The following is a 26,614-nucleotide window of genomic DNA, read 5'->3' on the forward strand; positions in this document are numbered from 1 at the left end:
CCATTATATCCTCTAAGACACAGCTCAGTGGTTCCTTCTTCCCAGATTAATTGCCCTGACTTTATACTTACCCAGACTTGGGTCACTTTCCTCCATTGTCTACTCAGTTTGTCTGGTGATAACATACTTCACCATATAACACTCATAATGGATATTTCAAGTATACATATATTTGCCTCTCCAACTAAATCATAAGCTCTACGAAAGGAGGAGAGATCACACCATCTGTATTTTGTTTTGTATACCCACAATCACTGGCAAGATATCTGGTACATGGCTGGAATTCCAGAAAAAGCTCAGTAAATGGATAAATGAATTTGATACTAGTAGCAACTATAAGTTGCTGACTTTTGAGGGAGAGTAGAAAGGGACTTTCCAGGCTGTCTGTAGGTTCTAGAAACTAGAAAAACGTGAAGATGGACATGTCTAGGGGACCTTGAGGATAGAGAGGAGGGGATGGAGGAGGGGCTGGGTGGGGTGAGGAGGCCAGGGCCTGCCAGTGTATACGTGGCCCTGTTGCAGTGTGAAGCCTCTGATCCCATGGCGATGCCCAGAGCTCTGGGCTTATACTCTCATGCTTGGGAAGGCTGAAGCCAGACGGGGCCCTCAGCTTACTTAGCTCTCGGGGCCTTCGATACTAATCACCTGTATCCTCTTTGCCCCCAGAGCCGAAGGATGAAGTGGAGGTGTCAGATGATGGTGAGTGCTGGGCCCTGTCCTTGGGTAGACTCGAGGGGTGGATGAGGGTGAGAAGGAATGTGATGGCTCATGCTCACCCCGCCCCTACCCTGCAGATGAGAAGGAGCCTGAGGTCGACTACCGGACCGTCACAGTCAATACCGAGCAGAAAGTGTCCGACTTCTACGACATCGAAGAGAGACTAGGATCGTAAGTGGAGTGGAAAGCCCCCTTCTGGACCCCAGGGTGAGGGTGACGCTGGCCCCGAGGTTAAATTCCATGCCTTCTCTTCCCATCCTTCCCCGGGTTCTGCCAACTCCCCAGACTGAGGTTCCGGGAACACTTGACCTGCGAGCACCCACAAAAGCATCGCCTGCCCAGGGCTCTCTTAGGAGCTGCTGTGCCTGGGGCTCAACTCCACAAGCTTGAGCAGGTCCTTCCTTTTCTGCACCCCCATCCCCACCCTTCCCTCAGACATAATCCAGGGCAGCTGGGCTAGCTTGGCCTGTCTTTAGGATCCCTTCCCTTGGATCTGTGCTCCCATTCAACTGGTCTAGCTTTAGTGCTACAGCAAAACATGCCCCCTTGATACGAAGCTCCCATAATTACCCCTCACTTTGCGAGCTCGGTCCACAGTCTTTGCTCAGACTCTTCCCTGGGCTGTGGAGACACCAATGGACTCAGATCCCAACACTGAGGCCTGGGCACAGCCTGCAGCAGCACCCAGGGCCTCCTAACTCCCTCTGACTGTCTGTCCTTGGAGGAGGATGGAAGGTGGAAGAAAAAAGAATGAGGCTCAGCTTTTATTTCCAGAGGGTTTCTAGCAAATAAAGGAGTGCCATCAACCTCATAAGAGTCCCAAACAAGGACCCTGTGCTGTGGCAGGAGTGCAGTCAGAAGAGTGCCACCACCCGTCCCTGCGGTGGGAAGCAGGGGCCTTGCTAGGCTGTCTCCATGGCCCCAGCATTGAAAGTGTGTGGAGGGAAGGCAGTCGCCCAGAAATTCTCTGTATTTGGGGAGGACTTCCTCAATCTGATGTCATGGATCCCTTTGGGGGGAAAGGAAAAAAAGTCTGTTGCCAAGACTGAGGCCTCAGCCCAAGGAGATGACAGTCCTAAAAGAATAGCAAGGACTTCCCTGGCAGTCCAGTAGTTAAGATTCTATGCTTCCACTGCAAGGGGCATGGGTTCAGTGCCTGGATGGAGAGCTAAGATCCCACATACCACGGTGCAGCCAAAAAAAGAAAATATTTACTAATAGAACAGCAAGACTAGACAGAGTTTGGGTAAGAATGTGGGGCCAGACATGGGCTGACATTGACCAGTGATGGAGAGCAGATTTGTCAGCCTTAGCAATGTGCTTCATTGATCTAGAGCAGAGATTGCAAACTTTTTCTGAAAAGGGCCAGATAATGAATATTTTAGGGTTTGTGGGCCAGTTCGTCACTGCAACTCCTGGTCTGCTTCTGAAACCCAAAGGCAGCCAAAGACAATGTGGGCACAAATGGGCATGGCTGTGTTCCAGTAAAATTTTATTTATAAAAAGAGGAGGCGGGGCCACATATGTCCCACAGGCCATCGCTTGACCATCCCCAGCTGTTTGGTGGACAGCTGGGCTAAATTGCCTTTTCTCTCTTCCTTTCATTCACAGTGGGAAATTTGGACAGGTCTTTCGACTTGTAGAAAAGAAAACTGGAAAAATCTGGGCAGGGAAATTCTTCAAGGCGTATTCGGCCAAAGAGAAAGAGAACATCCGGCAGGAGATCAGCATCATGAACTGCCTGCACCACCCCAAGCTGGTCCAGTGTGTGGATGCCTTCGAAGAGAAGGCCAACATCGTCATGGTCCTGGAGATGTGAGTGGCCTGTCGAGGGGTGGCCCAGGCACAGTGGGTCCAGGAGCCCCTCCTGTCCCTCCCCTACTGTCCCATCCCCACCCTCCCCCGCAAGATGGAGAGCACTCCAGGCAGGGCTGTGATGTGCACGGCACTCTGCAGCCCATCTGGCCAGGTGCTGACCACTCAGAACAGCCCACTCTGCACAGTGCTGGTCCCAACCCACTGCCCTCTCCTGCCCTCTGCTCAGCTCCAGAACACACTGTTGGGTCCTTGAGGACCCCTGCCCCCTTTTCCCCCTCACCTCCCTGTGAAAGGCCAGGGCTCCCCCTGCTGCTCCCTGGTTTCATTCAGGGTATTCTGACCTAAGGTGGCTTTAGAGCAGAAGTGGGGGACAGAGCCTGTGAGAGAGAAGGGGGCCCGGGGTTCGGAGCTTAGCCCTGCCCCTGTCCTCTGCTCTGTCCTGCATGCCCCTGGTCCACACTGGTTTGCTCTTTCTTGACCTCTCACTCACCCAAGAGCAGTGCTTTCTGAGCTGGCTTGTATAGAGGCAGGGAGATGATCAGATGACGTTCAGCCAAGGCTTTCCTGGATTCTGTTGTTTCTTCAAGTCCCAACCTTCTCTTTCTTCCCTCTGAGCTGCTGGTCTGCGTGTGCACAAACACACACACACGCACGACAGACACATACACACAAACACACACACAAATGCACATAGTAGAGTCGGTAAGCCAGACATCCTCCACAGTGTGTATTTTTTAAGCATTTCCTCCCCTTTTTATAATCTGAATTTTAAAAGTATATGATACAATCATATCAAAAAATATAAGAAAATATACAATGAAAGTCTCATTCCCACATCTGTCCCTCATCTACCCCTCACCACCACTGGTAATGAATTTTGTTAGTTCTGTCTGTGTCCTTCCAAAATTCTTTTTGAAATGCAATCATTTGTTATTTATAGATATAATTCATATATATTTTCATATTTCTCACCTCTTAACCCAAAGAGAAACTGCAGTCAATATTCTATACTTGGTTTCTTTGCATTCAACACTGTGTCTTGGAGAGGCCCAGACCAGTAGCCAGTGGATTCCCTCATTCTCCCTTCTTCCTAGGATCTCATCCTGTACATAGGCCACAGTTTATTTGTCTTCTTTTGATAGGGGCTTGGATGGTTTCCAGGCTTTTGCTTTACAAAAAGGCAGTGTTTGTAACCTTGTACATGCATCTTTACCCTCATGCCTGCTTTACATCCGTAGGATAATCCCCAGAAGTGTGGGAGTGCTGAAACAAAGGAGATGTGCGTTTGAAAGCTTTAGCAATATTCTGAAATTGCCTCCAGCATCCTTGAATTGCTCATCTCGAGACTCAGGGATCTCAGTCCTTTGGAGAGGACCCTGTTAACATCTCAGTGTTCTTTCCTAGGAAAGGTGAAGCCAGCGAGGCAGCCCCAGTTTGAGGAGTGACTCCCTGCACTTCTTGAAACTTCTGGTGTGTTTTCTTTCAGTCTGTGCTCCTCAGGAAGGGCAGTCACGGTGAAGAGACAGACTTGAGTCTGAGCAACCTCACTCCAATCCCTGCTCCACCTCTTGTTGTACGACCTTGAATAAGTTACCCAAGTGTGCCAGTAGTTAGTTTTTTATTATCTGTAAAAGGAGGCTGTAAACCACCCCATGAATAATGTGGGGCTTAGATGGAATAACATGTGTCAGGCAGAGGCTCTATAACTCCAAATTACTCTTAGGAGTATGATGCATTGACTTTTTCTATATCCCAGCCTTTTCTCCACTTAAAATTATTTTGTGAGCATTTTAACACACAACTGAATGTGTGGAAATCCTACTTTTCAGGAAGACTGGGGACAGCTTCTGTGACTGTTAAGCCGTGATTCTGTAATTATGAAATCCTTCCAGTGAAGAGCGATATTTCATAAGACTCCCTTTTTAAATTCTGCAGTTCTGTGCAACTTTCACACAGATTCAAAGAAAATCCTCATTTGTCACTTGGAATCAGTTTTCAACCCCAAATTCAAACTTCCCTCCACACTTCTAGGGAAGATTCAGCCCCGAGTCCGTGGCCTCACTCATCATGCCCTCACAACTGCCCCGTGGGCCACTGCTCTTCACATTTATTGTAGAGCAGGTTGCTTGGTCCAGGCAGTGTGGGCCTGTGGGGACATGTGAAGAAATGTCTCATCTTTAGAAGTTAAACCTTGAGCAAATTCGTGAGAAGGTACAGGAGGGGGTAGGAGGCAGCTCAGCCAGGGTGAGGCCGGGCAGCAGCACCAGTGGGCAGAATACCATACTTAGCTTGGAATTGGGACTTGGCAAGCTGGATGGAAAATGTTGGGAGAAAACGTAAGAAGGCTTCATCTGGTCTGGCTTTCATCCCTCCGCCCCACGCCTCCCCCGTGGACAGGAGTCTTCCATGCACAGACACCAGATGATTCTCCTGCACTTGGAGTAAGGAGCTTGCCCCTTGATAGGAGCTCGACTAAAGTTGAAGGAGTAGATTGATACTCCATCTGTCCTTCCCTTCCAGCTTAAATAGACCTGGCCATTGACAGGGAAAAGGTTGGCTTTCAGCAGTACAGTTTGCTCTTCTCCTTGTTTGATGGAGAAACAGATTAAGAGAAGGACAATCCCTGGTGATACAGAAAAATGAAACTGTATTCCAGGGTCCCAGCTTTCAGATCAGCTGCCTCATATACACTGAGAAATCAGAGTTAAAGTATTCTCAGCCTTTCTGACTTCTGATTAAAAGACAAGCCCCCATCATTGTAGCAGTGTTTCTCTGTTGCAAGGGTTCCTTCAGACTCCTCTTCAGGGAGTCAGGGATGGTCCTTGTGGGACATTCCAAGTGGTGGTAGGACCCTGAACACCCAAGCAGATGCAGCTTAGGCTGAGTCATCCATTGCCTGTCTTACCTTTGTGCTACTATTGGCAAAACTGGTCAAAGGAGAAGCAGCTGGCTGCCATGACACAAGGAGAGGGTCAGGGTGTGGAGCCCCATAGAGTGGCATTCTTCTGGCTGCCAACGAGGGCTGGCCATTAGCTACAGTTGGGGGATAAATACAGTCCCTTGGGATAAGGTGGGTATTCATTAGTTCATTCACTCTCACTCTCACTGTTAATCTATTAAGTATATATTTCCTCGGCCCAATCTTGGCCCGTGGCTTTATCCCATTCCTGTGGATGATAGCTTCTTTCCATCCACAGTCTTGAGCATTTGGAAGAGAAACCTATACAGAAGCAATAATCCTATTTGTGTAAGCCCTACCATCCTTGAAAATGAACAACAGGAACAGTTTTCAAAATACATTGAATAGATTTGAATAGGTGTGAATCTATATGCACCTCTGTTGAATAGATTACCTCTAGAAGTGCAGCAGTAACCATCTCCATGGCTCAGATTTCTACCACTCATTGCCTCAGACATTCCCAAGGATGCTACCAAAAAAAAAAAAAAAAAAGCTTGCTTGCTTTTTCAGAATATTTAAAACCAAACATTTGGGGATTCCTTGTCTGTGCCGGATATTGCCAGGTATAAACAGGGGTCTAGATGAACCAGACTTCTTCCATACATGTTCACAAACAACATTAAAACAAAGCAGACTTGATGCAAAAAATTCAGAGATGAGACTGTGGGAACCCACAGAAGGAATGATCATACGATGAAATAGAGAGTGATTTCTCAGGGCACGTGAATTTCAGCTGGCCTCCCAGGGGTGGTAATTGAGTAAACCAGTATTTCTCAAACTTATCTGGTGGTAAGAATGACCTGGGGTACTCATTGAAAATACAGATCACAGACCCTGCCAAGATTTTCTAAATCAAAATCTCCAGGAGAGAAACTTGGGAGTCTGTATTTTCAACTAGAGCCTCCTCTGCAACTGGTTCTTTTGAAATAATAATAATAATAATTAATATTATTGAGTACTTACTGTATGCCGGGCACTTTTCTAAACACTTTACCTGAATTAATTCACTCAGTCTTCACAGAAACCCTGTGAGGTGGCACTGTTTTTACCGACATCTTACAGATAGAAACAGGCTCAGAGATGTTAAGAATAGCCTGAAACCTAGGAACCTACGAGGGGAAATTAGAGTTTGATTTAGAGCCTGGGTGGAGAGCAATAGAAATGAAGGGTTTGAGGACAGAGGCGCCACCTCCTGGTCGCGCAAGGACCTCCTTCTCAGTTGGTTCTAAAGTGTTGGTTCCAGCGCCCCCCTGTGGCCACTGGAACAAACCGACCTTTACCAGTTCAGAAGTGAAAGTCTTTTTGTCCTGTGCTGATGGAAGCCTGTAAAGGCTTCAGTGGGTCCCACTGGCCCCATTGTGCATCCTTGTCTGTCTCTCCCTCAAGGGTCAGTAACAAGATCCATTTGACCCGTTTCAGGTTGTCAAATGATAATTAACATGTTCTGAGCACCCACTGTATGTCAGGCATGTTTTACAGAAGTTCCTTCATTCTTAACTACTATGGTGTAGGGACAGGTGAGAAAACTGGAGCTCAGAAGGGTTAAGTAACTTGCCCACTGTCACACGAAGTCAGGATTCAAGCTCAGCTCTTTCTCATCTTTATGATGACTTCCCTTAGAAGAGGGAAGGCCCTTGGAAGAGGACAGGCCTAGAAAGAAGCCCACTCAGCCTTATTCAGCTGATGGATCTAGAGGCCGTTGTGGAAAAGAGCGTACTGGTGTCTGGATGCTACATAAGTTACCAAGAAGAGCTTTAAACTTTCTGAGCAAGGAAAGTGGGTTGGAGGGCTGGGAGAGAGGCCCCATGCATTTGTACTGAAGGGAAACATGTTGGCTGGCTGTAGCCTCTGAGCCAATCCTTAGCAAAAGATGCCCACTGCAGGCCCCAGAACCACCATGGCCAGGATCCAAAGTCTATCCAGGCAGGAAGGATGTACTACACTCCCAGCCTGAGCCAGGGAGCCAACGAGACAAGTTAGTTATGGCTGAAGGAGTAAACTGATGCTATAGGCCTAGCCAGAGGAAGCAAATTGGTCACAACTGCAAGTATTAATATAATGAGTTACAGCCAATGAATTTTAGAAAATGTGCTGAAGCTCCTTATTATTGGAGATATTTTTCTGTTTCTGGCTTTGTGAAACCACTGCTTATGGAGACTGTGAGTATTTTAATCATCAGTTCTTTATGGCTGAAAGATATGGCTGGAGAACAGGATGGTGCCTCACATCTACAGTCATCTGGGAGAAACAGGGTACCTGGCAGTTACCCTTTCTGCTCAGGAGAGCATTGTGGATCTCTCAGCTCAGGAGAGAGTTGTGGATCTCTCAGCTCATGACCACCTCTGAAATTGTCCAGACTAGATGTTTCCCTGAATCATCTGACATTTTGCAATGTGCCTTGGGCAGTCATCTTACATTTTACAATCATCTGATGGTTCCCTGACAACCAAGGCGTAGCAAGCACAGGCAGGGTCTCCCAAGCAGGAAACCAGGAGGCCCGTGTCCTCCTCACACAATGGAAGACTGAGACCCACATAATGGGGCAGTGGCCTGGAACTCAGCTGCAGAAAATGCCCAGCACCCCCAACCCCTGGGCGTTCTTGCCCCTGACCCCTCCCCCAGCCTGCCCTAGACCAGTCTCCCTGCTCCTATGATCTGAGTGCCCGCTCTGTCCCTGCAGCGTGTCCGGGGGCGAGCTGTTCGAGCGCATCATTGATGAGGACTTTGAGCTGACGGAGCGGGAGTGCATCAAGTACATGAAGCAGATCTCAGAGGGGGTGGAGTACATTCACAAGCAGGGCATCGTCCATCTGGACCTCAAGCCCGAGAACATCATGTGTGTCAACAAGACAGGCACCAGGATCAAGCTCATCGACTTCGGTCTGGCCAGGAGGTTGGGTAAGGCTGATCTGCCTCTCCTGTTGTCACCAACACGTCATGGCAGTGGCTGTTTGTGTTCATTCCGTGGGGACTAAGGGAGATGCACCAGATTGGAGCTGAGATCAGAGACCATGGAGACTGCCCCCCCACTTACTAGCTGTGGGAACTTAAATCTCAAATTATCTGCAAAATGGGATAATAATGGTACCTGGCTCATAGAATTGTTAAGGGAATCAAATGAGCTAATACATTAGAATGATAAGAGCAGTGCCTCGGGCATAGTAAGCACTGTATGGTGAAAGTCGCTCAGTTGTGTCCGGCTCTTTGTGACCCCCGTGGACTATACAGTCCATGGAATTCTCCAGGCTAGAATACTGGAGTGGGTAGCCTTTCCCTTCTCCAGGGGATCTTCTCAACCCAGGGATCAAACCCAGGTCTCCTGCATTGCAGGGAGAGTCTTTACCAGCTGAGCCACCAGGAAAGCCCAAGAATACTGGAGTGGGTAGCCTATCCCTTCTCCAGCGGATCTTCCCAACCCAGGAATCAAACAGGGGTCTCCTGCATTGTAGGCATATTCTTTACCAACTGAGCTATCAGGGAAGCCCGAGTACCTATAGGTGTTAGCTATTTATTTTATTGTTATGATTATTTTCACTCTGGTACCTTCATCAGCAGAACATTTTGGTGATGGTGCCTCCTCACACTCACATCCTACTGTCCCGTTTCCAGAGCACTTTCACATCCTTTCCTTCATTTGATTCTCACGGCAACCCTGTGAGGTAGGCAGGGCAGATTTGTGAGCCTCAGTTTATAGAGCAGGAAGCTGAGGTTCACAGTAACTTTGCCCAGCAAGCCCCACCACGAGGTGCAGTGGAATCAGGCCCTGGGTCTAGGCCACGGTCCTCTGAAGCATCTCCGCTGTTCCTGCACTTGCAGGAGGCAGGGCATGAGAGGGAAAGGCAAACGTGGACTTAGGACCCAGCCCTGGAATCATTTTGGTGGGTGATGGTCCTTTATGGCTCAGAGGCACCAGCTAGGGGTTATGGCTTTTCCTGACTAACCTCCCAGCAGCTCCTGGGAGGAAAGACGTGACGCTGCACGTGGAGAGGTGGTGTGAGGAGAAGCAGCACACAGCTCAGGAGTCAGACTACTGGGTTAGGTCCTGACCACCACTAACTGGGTGGGCGGATCAGTCCCTGGGCCTCCCTTTCCTCCTTAGGAAACGGGGGTCATGCTCCTCTAAGGCAAGAGTATTAAATAGGAAAGTCCTTGTAAAGCAGGCAGCGGAGTGCTAACGACAGAGTGCATGGTAGAGGCTATTGTCAAGCACCAGTCACAACCCCTGCATCGAGAAGCTCGTGAGAGAGACAGACACAGAGAAGGCCATTCCATCTGGGGCAGGGCTGTAACAGTCTCTCCCCACTCCCCAACCCCACCCTAGACATTTGAGTTGCACACGCGGTTTGTCAGTTTCACTGGTGTGTCCGTGCACTTTTTCTATGAGGAGACCATTGTCTCTGTGCCGTCCTGCAAGGGGAGAGCCGCCGAAGGCCGGCCTGACTTGTGTCCCTCCTGGCATCCCCTCACCTCGTGTTGGCTTAGGGATGTTCCAGTGATTGCTCACTCTTCATCCTGTTTGCAGAGAATGCGGGGTCTCTGAAAGTCCTCTTTGGCACCCCAGAGTTCGTCGCACCCGAAGTGATCAACTATGAGCCCATTGGCTACGCCACGGACATGTGGAGCATCGGGGTCATCTGCTACATCCTGTGAGTACTGGGCCGCACGGGGTAGGGCCCCAGGCTGCCCTGATGTTGGAGGGACCGGGGCAGGGCCTGACAGGGAGCCCGCCCAGAGTCAAGAGGGCCACAGGCTCCCAAGGCCCTCCTCGCCGCCCTGCCTCGCTCCTGCACTCCTGGTGACATCCATAGCCTGTGTCAGACTTCTGTGGGAGGGTCTAGCTCCACGCACTAAGGCACCCATTCTGGGCCCCTCCTCACCCTGAAGGCTGGCGAGCCTGGGGCCTTTGGTCAGGAGGGCAGGAATATGGCTGGTGCTGTGTAATTTACCTTCGCATGTGTTTGTGGGTCTGTAGAGAAGCAGAGAGGGAGCCTAGGTGCACATGTCCTGTGGGTGTCACCGTCATCCTCAGGGGACCGGACCCCATCCCATGGGACCCCACTGCTAGCCTTATCTCTGAGTTCAGTATATGGACTGATTTGATGATAGAGCCTTTAGTGGGGCCAACAGACAATAGAAAGCTACTGTGTAGTAATTAGAAGTGGGAAATTAGGTGGAAAATAGGGAGTCATTCATTTACAAATGCTGCAGAAAAGCAAGGAGGCCAGTGATCCAGACCGGGTCTGCACAGACGGTAATCTGCGTGAATCCCCTGGGCCTCTCCTTAGATCACAGGTTCTGATTCAGAAGTTCCAGGGACCTGAGAACCCACATTTCTGACGGGCTTCAGGCATCTGATGGTGCTGGTCTGAGCACTACACTTCGAGCACCAGACCCTGGAGCACACCCTCTTGCTGGAATCTGGCTGATTCAGTCTCTGAAGTCCCAGGCTGCAAGCAGGCATTAACCTCAACGGAAAACTGAGCTTTGCAGCGATGCACAGTTATGGGCTGGTTTCCCTGAAGCTGCAGCTGTGCATGTAGTCATTTGAAAAAAAGTTCTGTCGTTAAAGCAAAAGGCCAAATTAAACATTCTCATAGAGAATAACATTGAAACATGTGTATTATCATATGTGAAACAAATCGCCAGTCCAGGTTCGATGCATGAGACAAGTGCTCAGGGCTGGTGCACTGGGATGACCCAGAGGGATGGGATGGGGAGGGAGGTGGGAGGGAGGTTCAGGATGGGGAGCACACGTAAACCCATGGCTGATTCATAGGAATGTATGGCAAAAACCACTACAATATTGTAAAGTAATTAGCCTCCAACTAAAATAAATGAATTAAAAAAAATAAATAACATTCTTAAACCAGTAAAAATAAATAAATAAATAAATAAACATTCTCATAGAAAACCTGAAGGAGACCTCTACAGGTACTTTCTTAGATCTCCCAGGTCTTTGGACCCCATTGTAAGAAATGGCTTTAGGTGATTCTGTTGCACAGCTAGGTTTAGGAACCACAGTTACCAATGCTTTAGCAGAAGTGGAGTGAACTTTTGGTGCAGTGAGGCATTTACATGTGCTCAGGAGTCTGACTCTCCCTGTGGCGTGTTAGGACGGCTTCCATCCATTGAACCTGTGTCATGGGTTCTGGACCCCAGAGAGTCATGTTCTTCTCTGCTCAGGGTCACCCCCAGAGCACAGCCTCCCCTAGGGCAGCAGAGGAGAAACTGTGGTCAGGAGTGCATCTCCAGGAGAAAGAGCTGAGGAGCAAAGAAAACTACACCAGACTCCATGGTTCTGGCTCCTTGGTAAATAGAGCCAGGCAGCCAGGGCTATACCAGGTTGGATGGTGCTCTCGCTGGGTCTTTCCCTGGGAGAGACCCCTGACTCTTGAGAAAGTCTTTTGTCAGCTACCTGTGGCCTGGCTCGGTCCCTGGGTCCCCCTGCAGCCATCAAGGAGACTCATCTTACTGTCTCCATCGGTTTTCCCACTGGTATAGGATCCGGATCATCAGTTTGGTCCTCAGGACAAACTTGGGGAGCGGGGTGGGGCAGGGATTTGATCATCATTTGACACTGAGGTCATGGGGGCCAAGGAAGCCCACATGGCCACCCACTTCCATAGTCCTAGAGGGTGGCCAGCTGTCCCAGTTCACCATCACTGCCGGGTTTCCCAGGATACGGGGCCTTCAGTGCTGAAGTGAGAGCCATCCTGGGCAAACTAGGAAGACTGGTCTTCATGCAGGTCAGGGCCAGAGTGGTGACTAGATGCTCAGTGAACGTGCTGAGTGGACACAGCTATACCCAGACCCGAAAACCACCCACTTGCAGCCCTCCCAGTACCCTGGCTCCAGTCACCCGATTAGGGGTAGCCTGATCCCCATTCTAACATTGTAAACCATGATCACCTGTTCTTGAACTCTGCATAAGTGAAATCACACAGAAAGACGTATCTGGCTTCTTCTGCCCCACACTGTTTGTGAGCCCCATTCATATTATGCAATGTAATTGTGGCTGGTCCTCCCCGGGGCTGTGTAGTGTGCCACTCTGTGAACCTCCTTCTGTTTACTCATCCATTCTATGCTGATGGGCTCTTGACTAGATTCCGGTTCAGGGTATCATGAGTATCCTGGTGCATGTGCTTTAGTAAATACCTTTATGCATTTCTGTTGGATCTAGAACTAGAATTACTAGGTCATAAGAGCACTTTATTTTAAAATGAAAATTCTTTGAGGTTGAAGAAGTAATTTGGATATCATGTGACATGGTTTGCTAGATTACTTTTAAAGCTGAGACTTAGAAATGGGGAAAGACTTTTTGAAATGGGGAGAAAATAATTGTGATGAACGGGGCACCAGCCTAAAGGGATCTGGATGGGGTGGGAGGAGGGTGGAGAGGTGTGTGTTGAAGGCAGGCGGGCAAGCAGCAGGGGAGATGACACAGGCCAGCCCTACACAACCTCCCCAATATCCTGGCTCCTGTCTCCTGCCCCAGCGGGCTTCTCTGCCCCCTGGGACTTTTCCACTGGCTCTCACAGTGGGGATTGAGGTCTGGGAGTCTCCTTCCCAAACTAGGGCTCTTCGTGGGGATGTGGTGTGAGAACAGAAGGTGGAGCCAGCCAGGTGGCTTCCTCTCAGCCCTGCTACATGGCATTCTGGAGCTGCTGCTGGAACCACCCCCACCCCTCCCAGACAAGGTTCTCTGGTGGCCCTCTTATACCTCCATCCCTCTGTTTGGAGCTTGGTTGTCTGTCTGGCAGTCCTTATCAGGGTCACCTTCCTTGGTAGTTCCAGAGGACCCCCCATCTCCTTTCTGGGGCCAGTGAGAGATGGAAAGTTGGGGGCCGGGTGAGAAGAGATGTATCACTCAGCACGTATTTGGCTAGCACCTCCTAAGTGAGCAGCCATGCCCGGTAGGTTGTTCTGACTTTGCTGAAGGAATTCCTCCTCACACCTTTGGAGAGATCAGGGCAGATCCTGTCACAGCACAGGAAACCCAGCCCCACGGCCAGCCCAGGGTCCCCAGGCAGGGCAGAGATGCAGCTGGCTGGGTTGTGGGGCCCCTACCCTCTCACCCCTGATTCTGAAGGGAGAGAAGAGATTTCACGAATCCGCTGAGACTTCTGCTGTTAGCAATCCCTGTGTGGTTTCTGGCAGGAGGAGAGAGGACTGGGCCCTCTTGGCCATACTTCAACCTTGAAGACATTCTAAGCCTCCTTTCCTCTCCTGTTTCCTTTCTCCAGTTTCCTGAGGACTTGGTGTTCCTTTACTGCCTGTGGAGACCCATCTCTGTGTCCTGGTCTCACCCCTACTCCAGAATTCCTTCTCCTCCTTCCCTCCCTCAGGCCTCCACTCTGCTTTCTCCTCCCTATCATCTTCCTGCTAGGCTCAGCAGCAGACTTCCCATTCTTAGCTAATTTGTGAGCAAGCACCATGGTCCAAGGCTCAACAGGCAAAGAATCCACCTGCCAATGCAGGAGACACAGGAGACACCAGTTTGATCCCTGGGTTGGGAAGATCTCCTGGAGAAGGAAATGGCAACCCACTCCTCTATTCTTGCCTGGGAAAATCCCACGGACAGAGGAGCCTGGTGGGCTACAGTCCATGGGGTCGAAAAGAGTCGGACACGACTGAGCAATTAAGCACACACACACACCATGGTCCAGAGAGCCAGGTCCATCCCATCTGGAGTGTGACTTCTGGGGACAGCAGCCTTGTGAATGGGGAGAAGTCCCAGTGCCCAAGCATCAGGTACCTACTCAGACTCAGATTTGGATGCAGGGCTCTTCACAGGGATCCAGGAGCTCCACCCAGGGCTGCCCCTGCCCTCTAAGTCGCTGAGTCCAGACATGCTCTCTGACTCCAGCTCCTGTGACCTCCAGGCACCCCACACCCACACCAGGTCCAGAAAACACCTGCAGGTTTGCTCTCCAGGGACCTGGGCTGTGGTTAACATGACTAAACCCTGGGTTGTTATTTCGTGGGCTACTGCACAAAACGATGCCCAGCTCTTCCTCTGGGCATCCCCCTAGCCCTCTCAGATCTTCCCAGCACACCAGGAATGAGTATCCCAAGGCTAAAATGGGAGAAAAGACTAACCCCTTCCTAAGCACTCAATAGTTCTGCTGGCAGATATGTGGTCCCCTTTGCTGACTGTTCATGCAGTGGGGTCATCTGCTGTTTAAAAAAATTATAGAGAAAGTGTAGTTTAAGAGGCATTTTCGCCTTCTTTCTCCCGATGTTCTGTTCTGCGAGCAGAATGGGTCTCTGCATCAGATTCCCTGGTGAAGTTTGGCTGCAGTAAGAGATTAAGAATTAAAAAATCAGAACACCCTGAAGTCATATCCTTTGTTGACTCATTAGCACAAAAACTAGTATTTAACCATTAAAAATGAACATGAAGACTGTATACACTTGTGAAAGACAATGTCAAGTGAAGAAGAAGTAGAGGATCCAAGAACTTGCCCACATTGATTACAGTTTTGTGAAAACCAAACAAATTCATTGGTTATATTGGGAAGGAAAAAACTTTCCTTTACCCTCGTAGATTCAGTTCTTGGGGGCTTGGAAATCAAACTGACAAAAGACAGATTAACAAAAAGAAAACAGATTTAATTATGTACATATAATAAATGTTCATAAAGGTGTTCATAAAGAAATGTGACTCAAGGTGCATTTAAAATTTGGAGCTTATATACTACTTTAACAAAGAGTGATAAATTGTATAGAAATAACTGGACAAAGGAAAAAGGGTTTGTAGCTTCTGGAGGGGCTAAATTGTGACAAGGTGAGGAGGAAATGTATAGAGACTGTTTAGCAAGATCTAATATGCAGATGAGGGTCTTTTTTCTCCTCCTGATAAGAGAAGAAATGGACAAACAGACCAAATGGAAATTCATGTCACCTTAACAAAGAGACATTTATGTCCTGCTTTTAGACAGAAAGAGGTGGGACAAAGAGTTAATTGCCTTCAGCTCAATGCAATGTTCATGCCAATGCAATGTTCACCTTTTGGGGTGGTGTACTCTGATCTCCTTCAGTTAAAAATTAGGTAAGACTAGGAAAAGAGGTGAGTCGGTGTGTTTATAATGATAAGGTTATTATGTTTGTTGATTGGGTTGAACAACCCAACCGCATATGATCCTATGCAAATTCTAGCACTTAAAAAAAAAAAGTCCAAGAAAGAAAGTTTAAAAATTCTGCAAAATCCCACCACCAAGAGACAGGATTACTAAAATTCCAATACTCTCTTCGTCATCATGCTCTGCATATTGTGCAAGTTTTGTTTTGGAGACACATTCTCTTTATCAGGGGGTGTGCTGGGGGAGCTGGGGCAGTCGAGGAGGCAGCCAAGGCTCAGGGGGATCTCAGATGGAGGGGCTGCCAGGAAAAGGATTGCCAGAGGCCAGAGGCCAGGAGGCTGTCCCCGACTGTGAACATCACACAGAGATTAAGCCCTATTTTTGCAGGATTGCAGTTCCTAATTAGGAAAGGAGGTTTACAGAAGGGGGCCTTTCAGCATTCCACAGTGGGGTTGTTGGCTTTCCCGCAATCTCTTGGCACACTGCAGGACTTTCCCCTTTGTCTCAAATGGAAAATGCAGAAGGAAGGAAGCACATAGCTGAGGGGCAAGAGTCAGGCTCTATCTTAATGGGACTAGTCAAGGTCACCCAGGGTCAGAGAGCCAGGAATACTGGGAACCCCTAGGAATTCTAGCCCAGTACCCTTGATGTACAAGGAGGGACTCAGAGGCCCAGAGAAAAAGAGTATTACATAACTGCAGAGACTCCCACCCTTCCCTCACTGTGAGGTGATCAAGAGTGATTGTCTCCATGCCATCTCAAAACGTAAATTACTGTCTTGCTTTAAGACATTTTAATGCCATCTATAAAAGTCTCTTATTCAAAAGCACAAATACGTTGATTAGGGTGAGATAAGTCTCTCCGAAAAGCCTTCTTCTTTTTTTTTTTAAATGAAGATTTTCACCGTAGGGTTCTTCTTCCCATGGCAAGATTTCCTTGCAAAAATGCAATGGGTTTTGTTTTACAAAACTTAATATTCAGGGAGGGGTGTATTTCATAAGCTGAGGCTTCTCAAATGGCAAAACAGCTCCCGAAGGGTTTGAATTATTGTTTATGATGATGGATTTGGGGCAAGGGATGTTAGTGAAGCCTTAACTGTGAAGGCTGATGGCACAATACATCTCGAGGGGCAGACAGGACCAGATACATAATTTGTGGGGTCCAATGCAGCATTAAAAAGTAGAGTAGCTTGTGCAACGTTATTAGTAATTTCAAAATTATGGCAGCAGAGCATTAAACCAAGAGTGGGGCTCTTCTAAGGCCCGTGAGGCTAGCCCTGGATCAAGATGGGTGGAGGGCTGGATGGTTGGGGTGGAGATGAGGTGTCCAGAAGTGAGGCCAGTAAGCCAGAAGTCTGTTCCATTTGACTTTGAGATAGTTCACCTTCCAAATTTTATTTGGCTTGAGCTATTGGTAAATGAATCATTCCCAGGATCACAGATTGATGAGGCAATGGGGGTGAACTGTGTACAGAGGAGCTGTGTAATAGCTATGGTCACAGACCAAGCTTTTTACTGCAGACCAGGCCTCCTGCCAGTGCTTTAGGCAGTGGCTGACTTCATCTCTCCGGAAGTGATAGTACAAAGGAGCAGTTAGGGAAGGGGCTCACTGACTGCAAAACCTTGGGCAAGTTATTTAACCCCACTTGGTGTGTCAGTTTCCTTATCTGTTAAACCAAGTGATGTGTTACCTGGGTTAAAGGGTGGTGTTAAGACTGAATCTGCTTTAGCTCTCTGCCCAGTGCATGGCACATAGTCTGTGTTTGATAGATGTCTGCTGTCATGATGATGAGGATCCAGGAGGAGGAGAACAGGGAGAGGCGGCGTGGTAACCACTCCGCAGTTCAGTAGCAGGTTGTCCATCTAACGGAGGAGGAAGCTGACACATGGAAATCGGGGTCCAAGGTCACCCAGCAAATGAACAGGCCTTGGTCCCTTTGAGGGAAGCTCTCTGGTTTGGCCTAAATGCCTCAGGAGCTTTGAACTCAAGTGTAGCTGGATCCCCAGACTTACACTGCAGGCTCGCGGTTCACCATCCCTGGAGACACGCTTGCTGAGCCCTGCGTGGGCTGGCCCTGTTCTTGGTGCTGAGGGTGAAAGGTGAGAGGGCGGGACAGGGCAGGGTGACCCGTGCTGTGTCACCTGACGGGTCCACAGGGTGTGGGGAGGGGCCCCGGGGAGGAGGGGACTCGTCCTCTAGGACATTAGAGAAGATTGTGTGGGGCCACATTCTAGCCTGGGCTTCGGGGAAGAACAGACAACAGGGAGGAAGGCCCTGCTGTACTGTGTGGAAATGGTAAACTGGAGAAAACTCCTTCCACCTCAGCTTCACAGGCAGGTGGGGGACATCCCAGAAGTACAGTGAGTCAGGCTGAGAGCATGCCCTCTTCTTTCCCGGGTGGGAGGAGAGGCAGCGGTGCTGGGGGCGCCCTCCCCTCTGCCCTCAGTGAGCGCTCCCCTGGGGGACCACCCTCTCTGCCAGCCTCCCCCACTCACTGCTCTCCTCTCTTGTCCCCCAGGGTCAGTGGGCTGTCCCCCTTCATGGGTGACAATGACAACGAAACCTTAGCCAACGTTACCTCAGCCACCTGGGACTTCGACGACGAGGCCTTCGACGAGATCTCCGATGACGCCAAGGATTTTATCAGCAACTTGCTGAAGAAGGATATGAAGTAACGAGTTGGGCTTTTAGTCTTTTGGGGCTCCCCACAACCCTGGACTGGGGTCCAGAGCCAGTGACTTCCTTTCCCTGTGGTGGGCTCTTCTGTACCCGAGGACAGGAGGGTGGGCATAGTGTGCATGAGGGCCCAGCAAGGGGCCTTCCTCTCTGTAGAAGCACAGACACCTCTCTTGAAAAGCAACCCTTGACTGAGTGTTTAGGGAAAGAGGCAGCTTGTGTGTGAGTAATGACAGCCCCTTTTATTTTCCATGTACAGCTGTGGCCAGCAGCATTCCTGCTAAAACTTTATCCCACCTTCTAGGATTTCAGGGAAGAGATCCTATTTGTGGGGCCTGATCATACTCCCAGCTGTTCTGGCTTGATGCTTATTTAGCAGCTATAATATGTAGGAACTGCCTGCCTGAGTATGCTGCTGCTGCTAAGTCACTTCAGTCGTGTCCGACTGTGCAACCCCATAGACGGCAGCCCACCAGGCTCCCCCATCCCTGGGATTCTCCAGGCAAGAATACTGGAGTGGGTTGCCATTGCCTTCTCCAGTGCATGAAAGTGAAAAGTGAAAGTGAAGTCGCTCCGTCGTGTCCGACTCTTAGCAACCCCATGGACTGCAGCCTACCAGGCTCCTCCATCCATGGGATTTTCCAGGCAAGAGTACTGGAGTGGGTTGCTATTGCCTTCTCCGACTGCCTGAGTATAGCCAGGTGCCTTCCACCACTGGTCAATGAGACTGCTATCGCAGCTCCGTCTCGGTCCCACTAACAGTGCAGCCTGTGAGGTTCCCCAGCCCCACTTTGCAGGGCTGCACAGAGTTGCCAAGGTGGTCAGTGGATGACTGTGTAAAACATCTGCAGATATCAGGAGGCTGGAGTGTTCAGGCATATAGACAGCCTAAGGCTGTGAGGAAAGGTCAGATGCCCAAGGTGCTTGTCAGTTTTTCAGTGAGAGAAGCATTGGAACAGTAGAGGAGGCTAGAGCAGAGGAGGGGTCTTGCATGTGGTTGGACAGGATTCAGTGGAGCAGGGAAGTTGCTCCATCACAGCAGGAAGGTGAGCGGGGCTGTGTGTGTGCAGGGAAGACTGTCCTGCCCCAGGGAAGGGAGCAGTGGCAGTGTTAGGTGGGGACAACTGGCTACTGGACTCCTCACCGCTTTGTGAACAGTTGGCCAGATGATGCAAGGCCTGGCTCAAACATGGGGTGTCCCATTTGACAATAGGAGCAGCTCTAGGCTTTTCCCCAGAAGATAGTGAAACTCACCCCCACAACTCCACCCCCACCTGCCACCCCACCCCTCCGAGGCTGTCCCTCATCTTGCCTACTCTGGGAGAAATCCTGTTTGGGACAGGAGAGTGCAGATGCTAAAGGAGTGAGGTTAGGGGTTCTCTTAAGTGGTTCTGTCTGGTTTTCTGGTTACGCACCCACCTCTTGGTCCTTTGTAGCCAGCTCTGGGCCAAACTCCTCACCAGAGGAGACAGTCCGCACTCTTTGGCAGTGAGGTCCTCTTAGCATTTTTCTGTCCCAGTCTTTATATCAGAAGTAGGCCTGACTCAGGGAAGATCTGGATGTTGTGGGGGGCCTGGATTCCCTTCTGGTGTGAGGGATCCCCACTTCCAAGGTGCCCCAGGGAGATAGAAGCCTCCCTCCTAATGACTCTGGTCCAAGGATGGCTTCTGTCAACCAGGCTTCGTTTATCCACGGTTTGATAAATGAGGTATTGTTTATATCACATATCTTCTCATCTGACCTTGAGTTTATTCAGTAATGTGCTGCATCCTCTGTGCTTGTAAAATGGACTCATCCAAGAATTGATTTCATATAGATCAAGACACTAGATTCCCATAAACTCAAACTCAGCATGTCTTCAACCAGAAATCTCCATCTATCAGCACTTTTTAAAATGTTTTCTATTATAAATAAATATATGTAAATTGTACAAATTTTGAATATAAGAAAATTAAAATAATCCATATCCACTTATAAAGATCACTACATTTTTATATATTTAGCAAATTTACTTTTACTCATTTTCTACGTATGTTAGCACTTGGTGCTTTGGACTTTACTAATCCTTCTATCGGAGAAGGCAATGGCAACCCACTCCAGTATTCTTGCCTGGAAAATCCCATGGACGGAGGAGCCTGGTAGGCTGCAGTCCATGGGGTCGCTAGGAGTCAGACACGACTGAGCAACTTTACTTTCACTTTTCACTTTTATGCATTGGAGAAGGCAATGGCAACCCACTCCAGTATTCTTGCCTGGAGAATCCCAGGGATGGAGGAGCCTGGTGGGCTGCCATCTATGGGGTTGCACAGAGTCGGACACGACTGAAGTGACTTAGCAGCAGCAGCAGCAGTCCTTCTATAATTAAGGTGATGGCCCTGAAATATGTCTAGATTCCCAGAGCTTTCAGAAAATTAAATGAATTTCAGTGCAGGTCTAAGGTTGTCATAACTCATGGGTTGAACATAAGACATACCTCTTTTGAGTTTTAATAGGAAAAAATCTTATACTCCACCACACCATAAAACTTGAGAGTTCACTGATTCTCGAAGATTTGGACTTAAGGTTTCACTCTTCCCTCCATCAGACAGAGGTAGAAGGATCTGGCATCCATAACTCCCAGCCCTCATGTGACCAGCAGAAAAACCCCACCCTGGAATATGGTGCCAGTCATCCCAAGACATGTCTGTCCTCCAGCACTTACCCTCTCTAGACCCCATGGGCAGGTCATGAGACTCCAGCTGCCCATCAGTGTTTAGGCATTCTTAACACTAATCTATCTTGGGTCTAGTCAGTGTAACCCAGACCAAGAGAGGAAAAAGGCTGGATCACCATGATTCTCATCACAGTGGATGGGTTGGAAGCAGACAGCCATGGGCTCTGCCCCATGTATCTAGGGACAGGTGACCTCCTGTTTCTGGTCTGACCAGCAGTCTCTGAGATCCCCTTCTGCTCAGAAATCCTCTGATCTCTGCCTCTATCAGAAACCGTTTGAACTGCACCCAGTGCCTTCAGCATCCATGGCTAATGAAAGACACCAAGAATATGGAGGCCAAGAAACTCTCCAAGGACCGGATGAAGAAGTACATGGCAAGAAGGAAATGGCAGGTAATGGCAGGGGTCACTTTGGACTGGTCTCTTGCCCCTCATAATTGCTTTATTCAAGCCACCCTCATTCCCAACTTGCCCTAACCTCACTCCATAAAAATATTTACATTTATTTCTGAAATAGTCTGGGACCAAGACTGACATTTCATGTCTTTGTGGGTAAGGATGAGCAATGTCACTTGCAGGACTATTTGGCAACCCTGGAGAATGTGATCTTGTTATAGGCAGTGTGATGGTTTTAACATTTCTTTACCATAAAGGAGGTGGGCATGTGATCTACAATGAGAGACATGGGGGGTTGTGCGTTACTAGCTGCAAATCCTTAACCAAGTTACTTAACCTTGCTGTGCCTTCATTTACTCATCTATAAAATGGGGATAATAGTGGTACCAAATCACAGCATCGTTGAGGATTATATGAGATGATCATAAAGATGTACTAACCTCTAGTACATTACTTGGCATATAGTAAGTGTTCACAAATGAGATCGGTAGCCAATATGTACAGAGAGCTGGCTACGTGTCAGGGAACATTCAAAGCACTTTCTATGCAAATTATCTTTTAATCCTGGGAGGCAGGTACTACTGTTATCCCCAATTCTCAAGACAAACAAGGCAGAGAAAAGTTAGGAAAGTCACCCAGGATCACAGCTAGTAAGCATGGGAAAGCCAGCATTCAAACCCAGAGACTAGCTCCAGTTACACAGTCTTAACAACACACAATTTAATGACACAAATTGCCTCTGATTGTTAGCAGATGGAGAAAATTATCATCTAAATCCATAGAGAACTTATCATCCTCTATTTTATTTTTATTATCACTGCTAGTAGTATAAAATTCCTGGGCTACTAGAGGGTACATGGTTTCTATACTCAGTGAGTATATAGTGAAACAGAGACCTGAAAAGCAAATAGACATAAAAGGACATAACACACAGCAAGAATTATAAACGATCACTATAGTTCTCCATACCCATATATGTGAGTGTGGACAGAGGATGGAGCCAATCACACCAGAGTTGGATGTGGTTGTCAGGAAAGGCTGCCAAGGGCAGGAGTTTGAAGTTGGCCATGGAACATGGGTAAAACACAGAGAGGAGGGGATAACAGCACAGATGGAGGAAGAAGCTCAGAGCTATGAACCAGACCTCACCCTGGTCATGCTGGCACGACAGGAGCAGTCTTTTAGCTGGCATTCAGGGGACCAGGGCTTTAGACCTTGCCTCTGTGGCAGAGAAAAAGAAATCACTGTTCTAGGGGCAACTGGGACACTGGTGATTTGCCACACAGAATGACTAAACCACAGGTCATTGAGAAGTCTAAGTTCACACAAAGGTTGAGAGAAGCAGGAGAGCGAGGGGCTTCGGGGGTGTGGGTCTGAGGGACTCGACCTCCGCACATCTCACAGACCCCCTGAGGTGGAAGTCAGTTCTTGATTATGCCCTCCTGAAGTTGAGTGATCTCCTCACTTTCCTCAAGTGCCTGGTGAGTGGGAATGCCATGCTGCTTACCTCACCTTCCGGTGCCAGTAGGATCCAGTAAAATCAGAGTAGCAAATGTTCTTTTTTAAAAAAAAAAGGGGGTGGGGGGTGGGGAGAGGCCACTAAATCAAGGGTTGGCTTTATGAATGATCCTGTGGCCAGTAGATCTCAAAGAAACAGCAGTATTTCTGAAGTGCATAGGGTGACTGGTGTGGGGGTGGGGCAGTTCTCAGAGCAGGAAATCTCACTGGGTTTTGCTTGGATGAGGTTGTGGGTTAAAGGGCAGCCTTATCATGTCAGGCTTCTGGGAGCATCCACACATCTGCTGCTGAACCAAAGCCAGAAAGAGCCTAAACCCAAGGGATAGGGCAGAGAAGAGATAACAGAGATTCCAAAGGAAATAAATGGAATTTTTCAGTCAGATGGGTCAGGAAACCATAATTTGTGGTGATATTTTAATCACTTACATTTTTTCTTGCTGTTTATAGTGTTATTAGCCAAAAGGTTTTTTGAAAATGAGAAAGAAAATTAAGAATTCAGAGAAGGAACATTAACTTCCTATTTTAATATAGTAGCAGCATTTATAAATAGCTTTTCCACAGAAACAGTGGTTAGGTTTCATAAAATTACACAGAAAAGTAGTCTACCAAATCCCATTCAACACATAATGTCCCTGAAGCTGGTAATAGTTCAGCTGCCTCTGACCATCTTGTGTTACATTTCTTCCTTAGGAAAATGTTTTCCACATTTTCAGCTCTGGATACCAAGACCTTGGCACACCTGGAGTAGGGGTTCCCTCTCGGAGCAGCTGAGGCTCTGTGTGGTGAGGCAGAGTACAGTGGAGGGGAATAGAAAGGGGTGCACTGTGATGGAGGGAGAGGGGCAGGTGGCCCAGACTCTACAGCTGCATGAGAAACAGTTCCTAGTTATCATTCGGGTGTGGTTTTCATAAAAGGGGAAGGTAGTAACATGGGAATAAATCCTAACAAGCAAGGCAATAGATAGATGACTAATCATATTACTGATCTTAGAATGAAGTTATTCTGAAAGAGAGTAGGGTTGGTTTTTTTTTTTTTAATTTCTATCAAAAGAATGTTGAAAAGACATGGTGGTGAGTAGTAGCATTGACGGTGGGCAAGTTGAGCAGGACAACAGGGCTTCTGCACTGCAAAATGGAAGCAGAGGACTATGAATTGAAGGCTTGTAGGCAGCTGTCTTTGTTCTCTGAGAACCACAAAGACCTCAGTACTATGGACCAAAGGGCCTTGGGGAAGAAGGCTTTTGACTCAATACTGCATGGAGTACTCTTGGCCCTTGTTGTTGTTGTTTAGTCACTAAGTCCTGTCTGACTCTTTGCAACCCCATGGACTGTAGCCTGCCAGGCTTCTCTGTCCATGGGATTTTCCACACAAGAATACTGAAGTGGGTTGCCATTTCCTTCTCCAGGAGATCTTCCCGACCTGAGGATTGAACCTGCGTCTCCTGCATTGCAGGAGGATTCTTTGCCACTGAGCCACCAGGGAATATGGCACCCCTGGCCATTACATTTAGATAATATGCATTCTCAGGGGAAATTGTAGTCTTGGGGCTGTTGGTGTATAGGTAGGGCCCATGATGGCTGCCTGGCTTTAGGGTGATCACCTTGCCTGGATTTTCCAGGGCCTGTCTCAGCTTTATCCCCAAAAAACTCACATTGCGGGCAATCTCTCAGTTCTGGGAAACCAGGATGGTTAGTCATCCTTGCTGCCTTTCCCAGGGGAGGGAGTCTGTGCTGTGTCAAGAAAACCATTAACAGACTCTGCCCGCCTAGAACACAGGAACCCAGTGTAGCCAATTGCTCTCCAATAAGAAAAAAGGCTTCCTCAAGACAAGGATGGAACTTCTCAAGAATTGAAACTTCCTTTGGTAATGTTTTAAACATTTCCAAAAGTCTTGGTTAGCAAAGCAGCAACCAATTTTCAGCTCAAAGGCATAAAACTGGAAGGCTAGAACATATATGTTCTTTTCTAGTTCTGATAAATAACTTCCCCACCAACGTTTTTTCTCCATGAATCAGCTTCCAAAGATTGACTGCTGATGTGTAGGTTATTTTTAAGATTTTCTTTATTGAGTGCTTACATCTCTCCCTGTTTTAGAAATTATATGGTCTATCGCTCCATCTGATGGAAAATTTCCCCCAATGTGTGGTCTATTTGTTTGTTATTTGCTGCCTCCTCTGAAATGTAACGGTTTGATTTGCCTTGTTCTCCTAGCTTCCTGAGTCATTTTGTTAATAGAAGAGGAAAGACTTCACTTTTCTACACCATACAAATGAAGACAGTCCTGCCCCCAGGTGTTTGGGACTAGAGAGCCCATGGATTCAAGGGGAGCATTCCCTGCTACCATTTGTATGTCTGAATCATAGTCTTTCTGTAGAAGACTAGAGCTACAGGGAGATTCGAATCTTCCGGTCCAACCATAAGGCCCAGAGAGGGGAACTGACTTGTACAAGGTCATAGTATAATCAGTGGTTAGAGTACTAGCCTGTCCCTTGTTAGGAATGAACCGTCTGAGTTTAAAGACTCCAGCCTAGGGCAAGCTAGTCTGTGTTGGATGAAGGCAACAGAGAGCTGAGAAGGGCTGGTTAGGAAGTAGTCTAGTCCAATGTGGACTCAGTAGGGAGGGCTGCTGTGGCTGACACCACCTCTGAGCCATTCCTGAGGTCAGGGTAAGCTTCCCTGGGAAGAACTGGGTCTCCCCACACTCCAGCTAGCAGAACAAACAGATCAATTATGTCACCAGTAACAGCTTCTCCCAGAAGAGCTTGCAAGTTGCCAGGTGGACTGTCTGCCAGGGCATTCTCTGCAGGGCCACAGTGCTTCTGCACACAGTGGGTCATCATCCCTTGCCTTCTCTCTTCATCACCTCCATCTGGGGCCTCCTGGGTTCCTTTTAGAGTGATCTAGCTTCACTGTAGGCCAGAGGGCCAGGGGCATAACCACACCACACAATGTGTGTGTGAGAGGGTGGATGACCAGAGGACAGGGTGAGATGGAATGCCTGTTGAGAGTGCGTGAAAGGAGTCTACAGCCAGGATGGGATGTGACATAACAGGAAAGTGACTGTGGTTACAGAAGTAGGTCTCTGCTTAAACCACACATACACACATTTTCTGTATGATTCCCTAGTACCCTGAAATTCTTTACTTTTGAAATAATTTTTAAATGAAGTATACTGGCCTGCCTGAAATGCTTTAGTGTGTGAATTCAGGAGAAAATGGCTTTTCCAGCACAGTTTGAGGTCCAGTGGGTAAGTGCCAGCCGTTGCCTTTGTACAGGCTATTTCCTTCCTCTCTCAGTAGCCAGTCTGTGGTGACATCTGCTCCCTGGATGCACAGCATTTGGATACTTCAGAAGATGCTTGAGGTGCAGGGCTGGAAAGCACTGGTTATGCTTTAGTTTCTTATCTTAGTCTTTCATTCCATTTACTGTAGGAAAGGGGTAGAATCTTAAAGGTGAGAAACACAGACACAATTAAGTGTGGTTGGGGACTTCTTGACCTAAATCTTGTGCTTGGTAGAATTTTCACAATACAAAGAAAATGTTCAAGTCCTGGCATCTTTTTCAGTAGGAATTCTGTCCTCTCCCAAGGCGCCTCGGCTCAGAAAAGCCAAGTGCTGTGCTTTTCATTTCTTCGGGTGCTGCTTTTTGAAAACTGGGTGTACCTCAGGGAGGAATACCCCTCCAGAACTCCACTGAAGACTTGTGCTGGGGCCAGCAGAGTGTTTCTCCAAATCTC

The 26,614-nt window shown here is 48.3% G+C and overlaps 1 protein-coding gene and 1 long non-coding RNA gene across 12 annotated transcripts in view; one reads left to right on the plus strand and one right to left on the minus strand.

The window, feature by feature from the left end:
• Positions 1-26,614, plus strand: part of MYLK (myosin light chain kinase) — a 233,919-nt gene that overhangs the window by 200,136 nt on the left and 7,169 nt on the right. For all 11 annotated transcript variants that reach the window (XM_081571724.1, XM_081571723.1, XM_081571725.1 and 8 more), the window contains 7 exons: positions 667-699; positions 795-888; positions 2,329-2,532; positions 8,175-8,392; positions 10,017-10,140; positions 18,095-18,247; positions 21,234-21,357. In XM_081571724.1, coding sequence (XP_081427850.1) covers positions 667-699; positions 795-888; positions 2,329-2,532; positions 8,175-8,392; positions 10,017-10,140; positions 18,095-18,247; positions 21,234-21,357 — 950 coding nt within the window. The remainder of the gene's footprint in view (positions 1-666; positions 700-794; positions 889-2,328; positions 2,533-8,174; positions 8,393-10,016; positions 10,141-18,094; positions 18,248-21,233; positions 21,358-26,614) is intronic.
• LOC145538882 (uncharacterized) lies at positions 15,086-17,662 on the minus strand. The gene is made up of 2 exons (XR_014077308.1): positions 17,267-17,662; positions 15,086-16,511 (listed from the first exon to the last, which is right to left on the minus strand). It is a non-coding gene; the product is annotated as an uncharacterized LOC145538882 (long non-coding RNA).

The sequence above is a fragment of the Giraffa tippelskirchi genome, chromosome 2, assembly GCF_054371585.1.
Source record: "Giraffa tippelskirchi isolate mGirTip1 chromosome 2, T2T-mGirTip1v1.2.pri, whole genome shotgun sequence".
NCBI classification, from domain to species: Eukaryota; Metazoa; Chordata; class Mammalia; order Artiodactyla; family Giraffidae; genus Giraffa; species Giraffa tippelskirchi.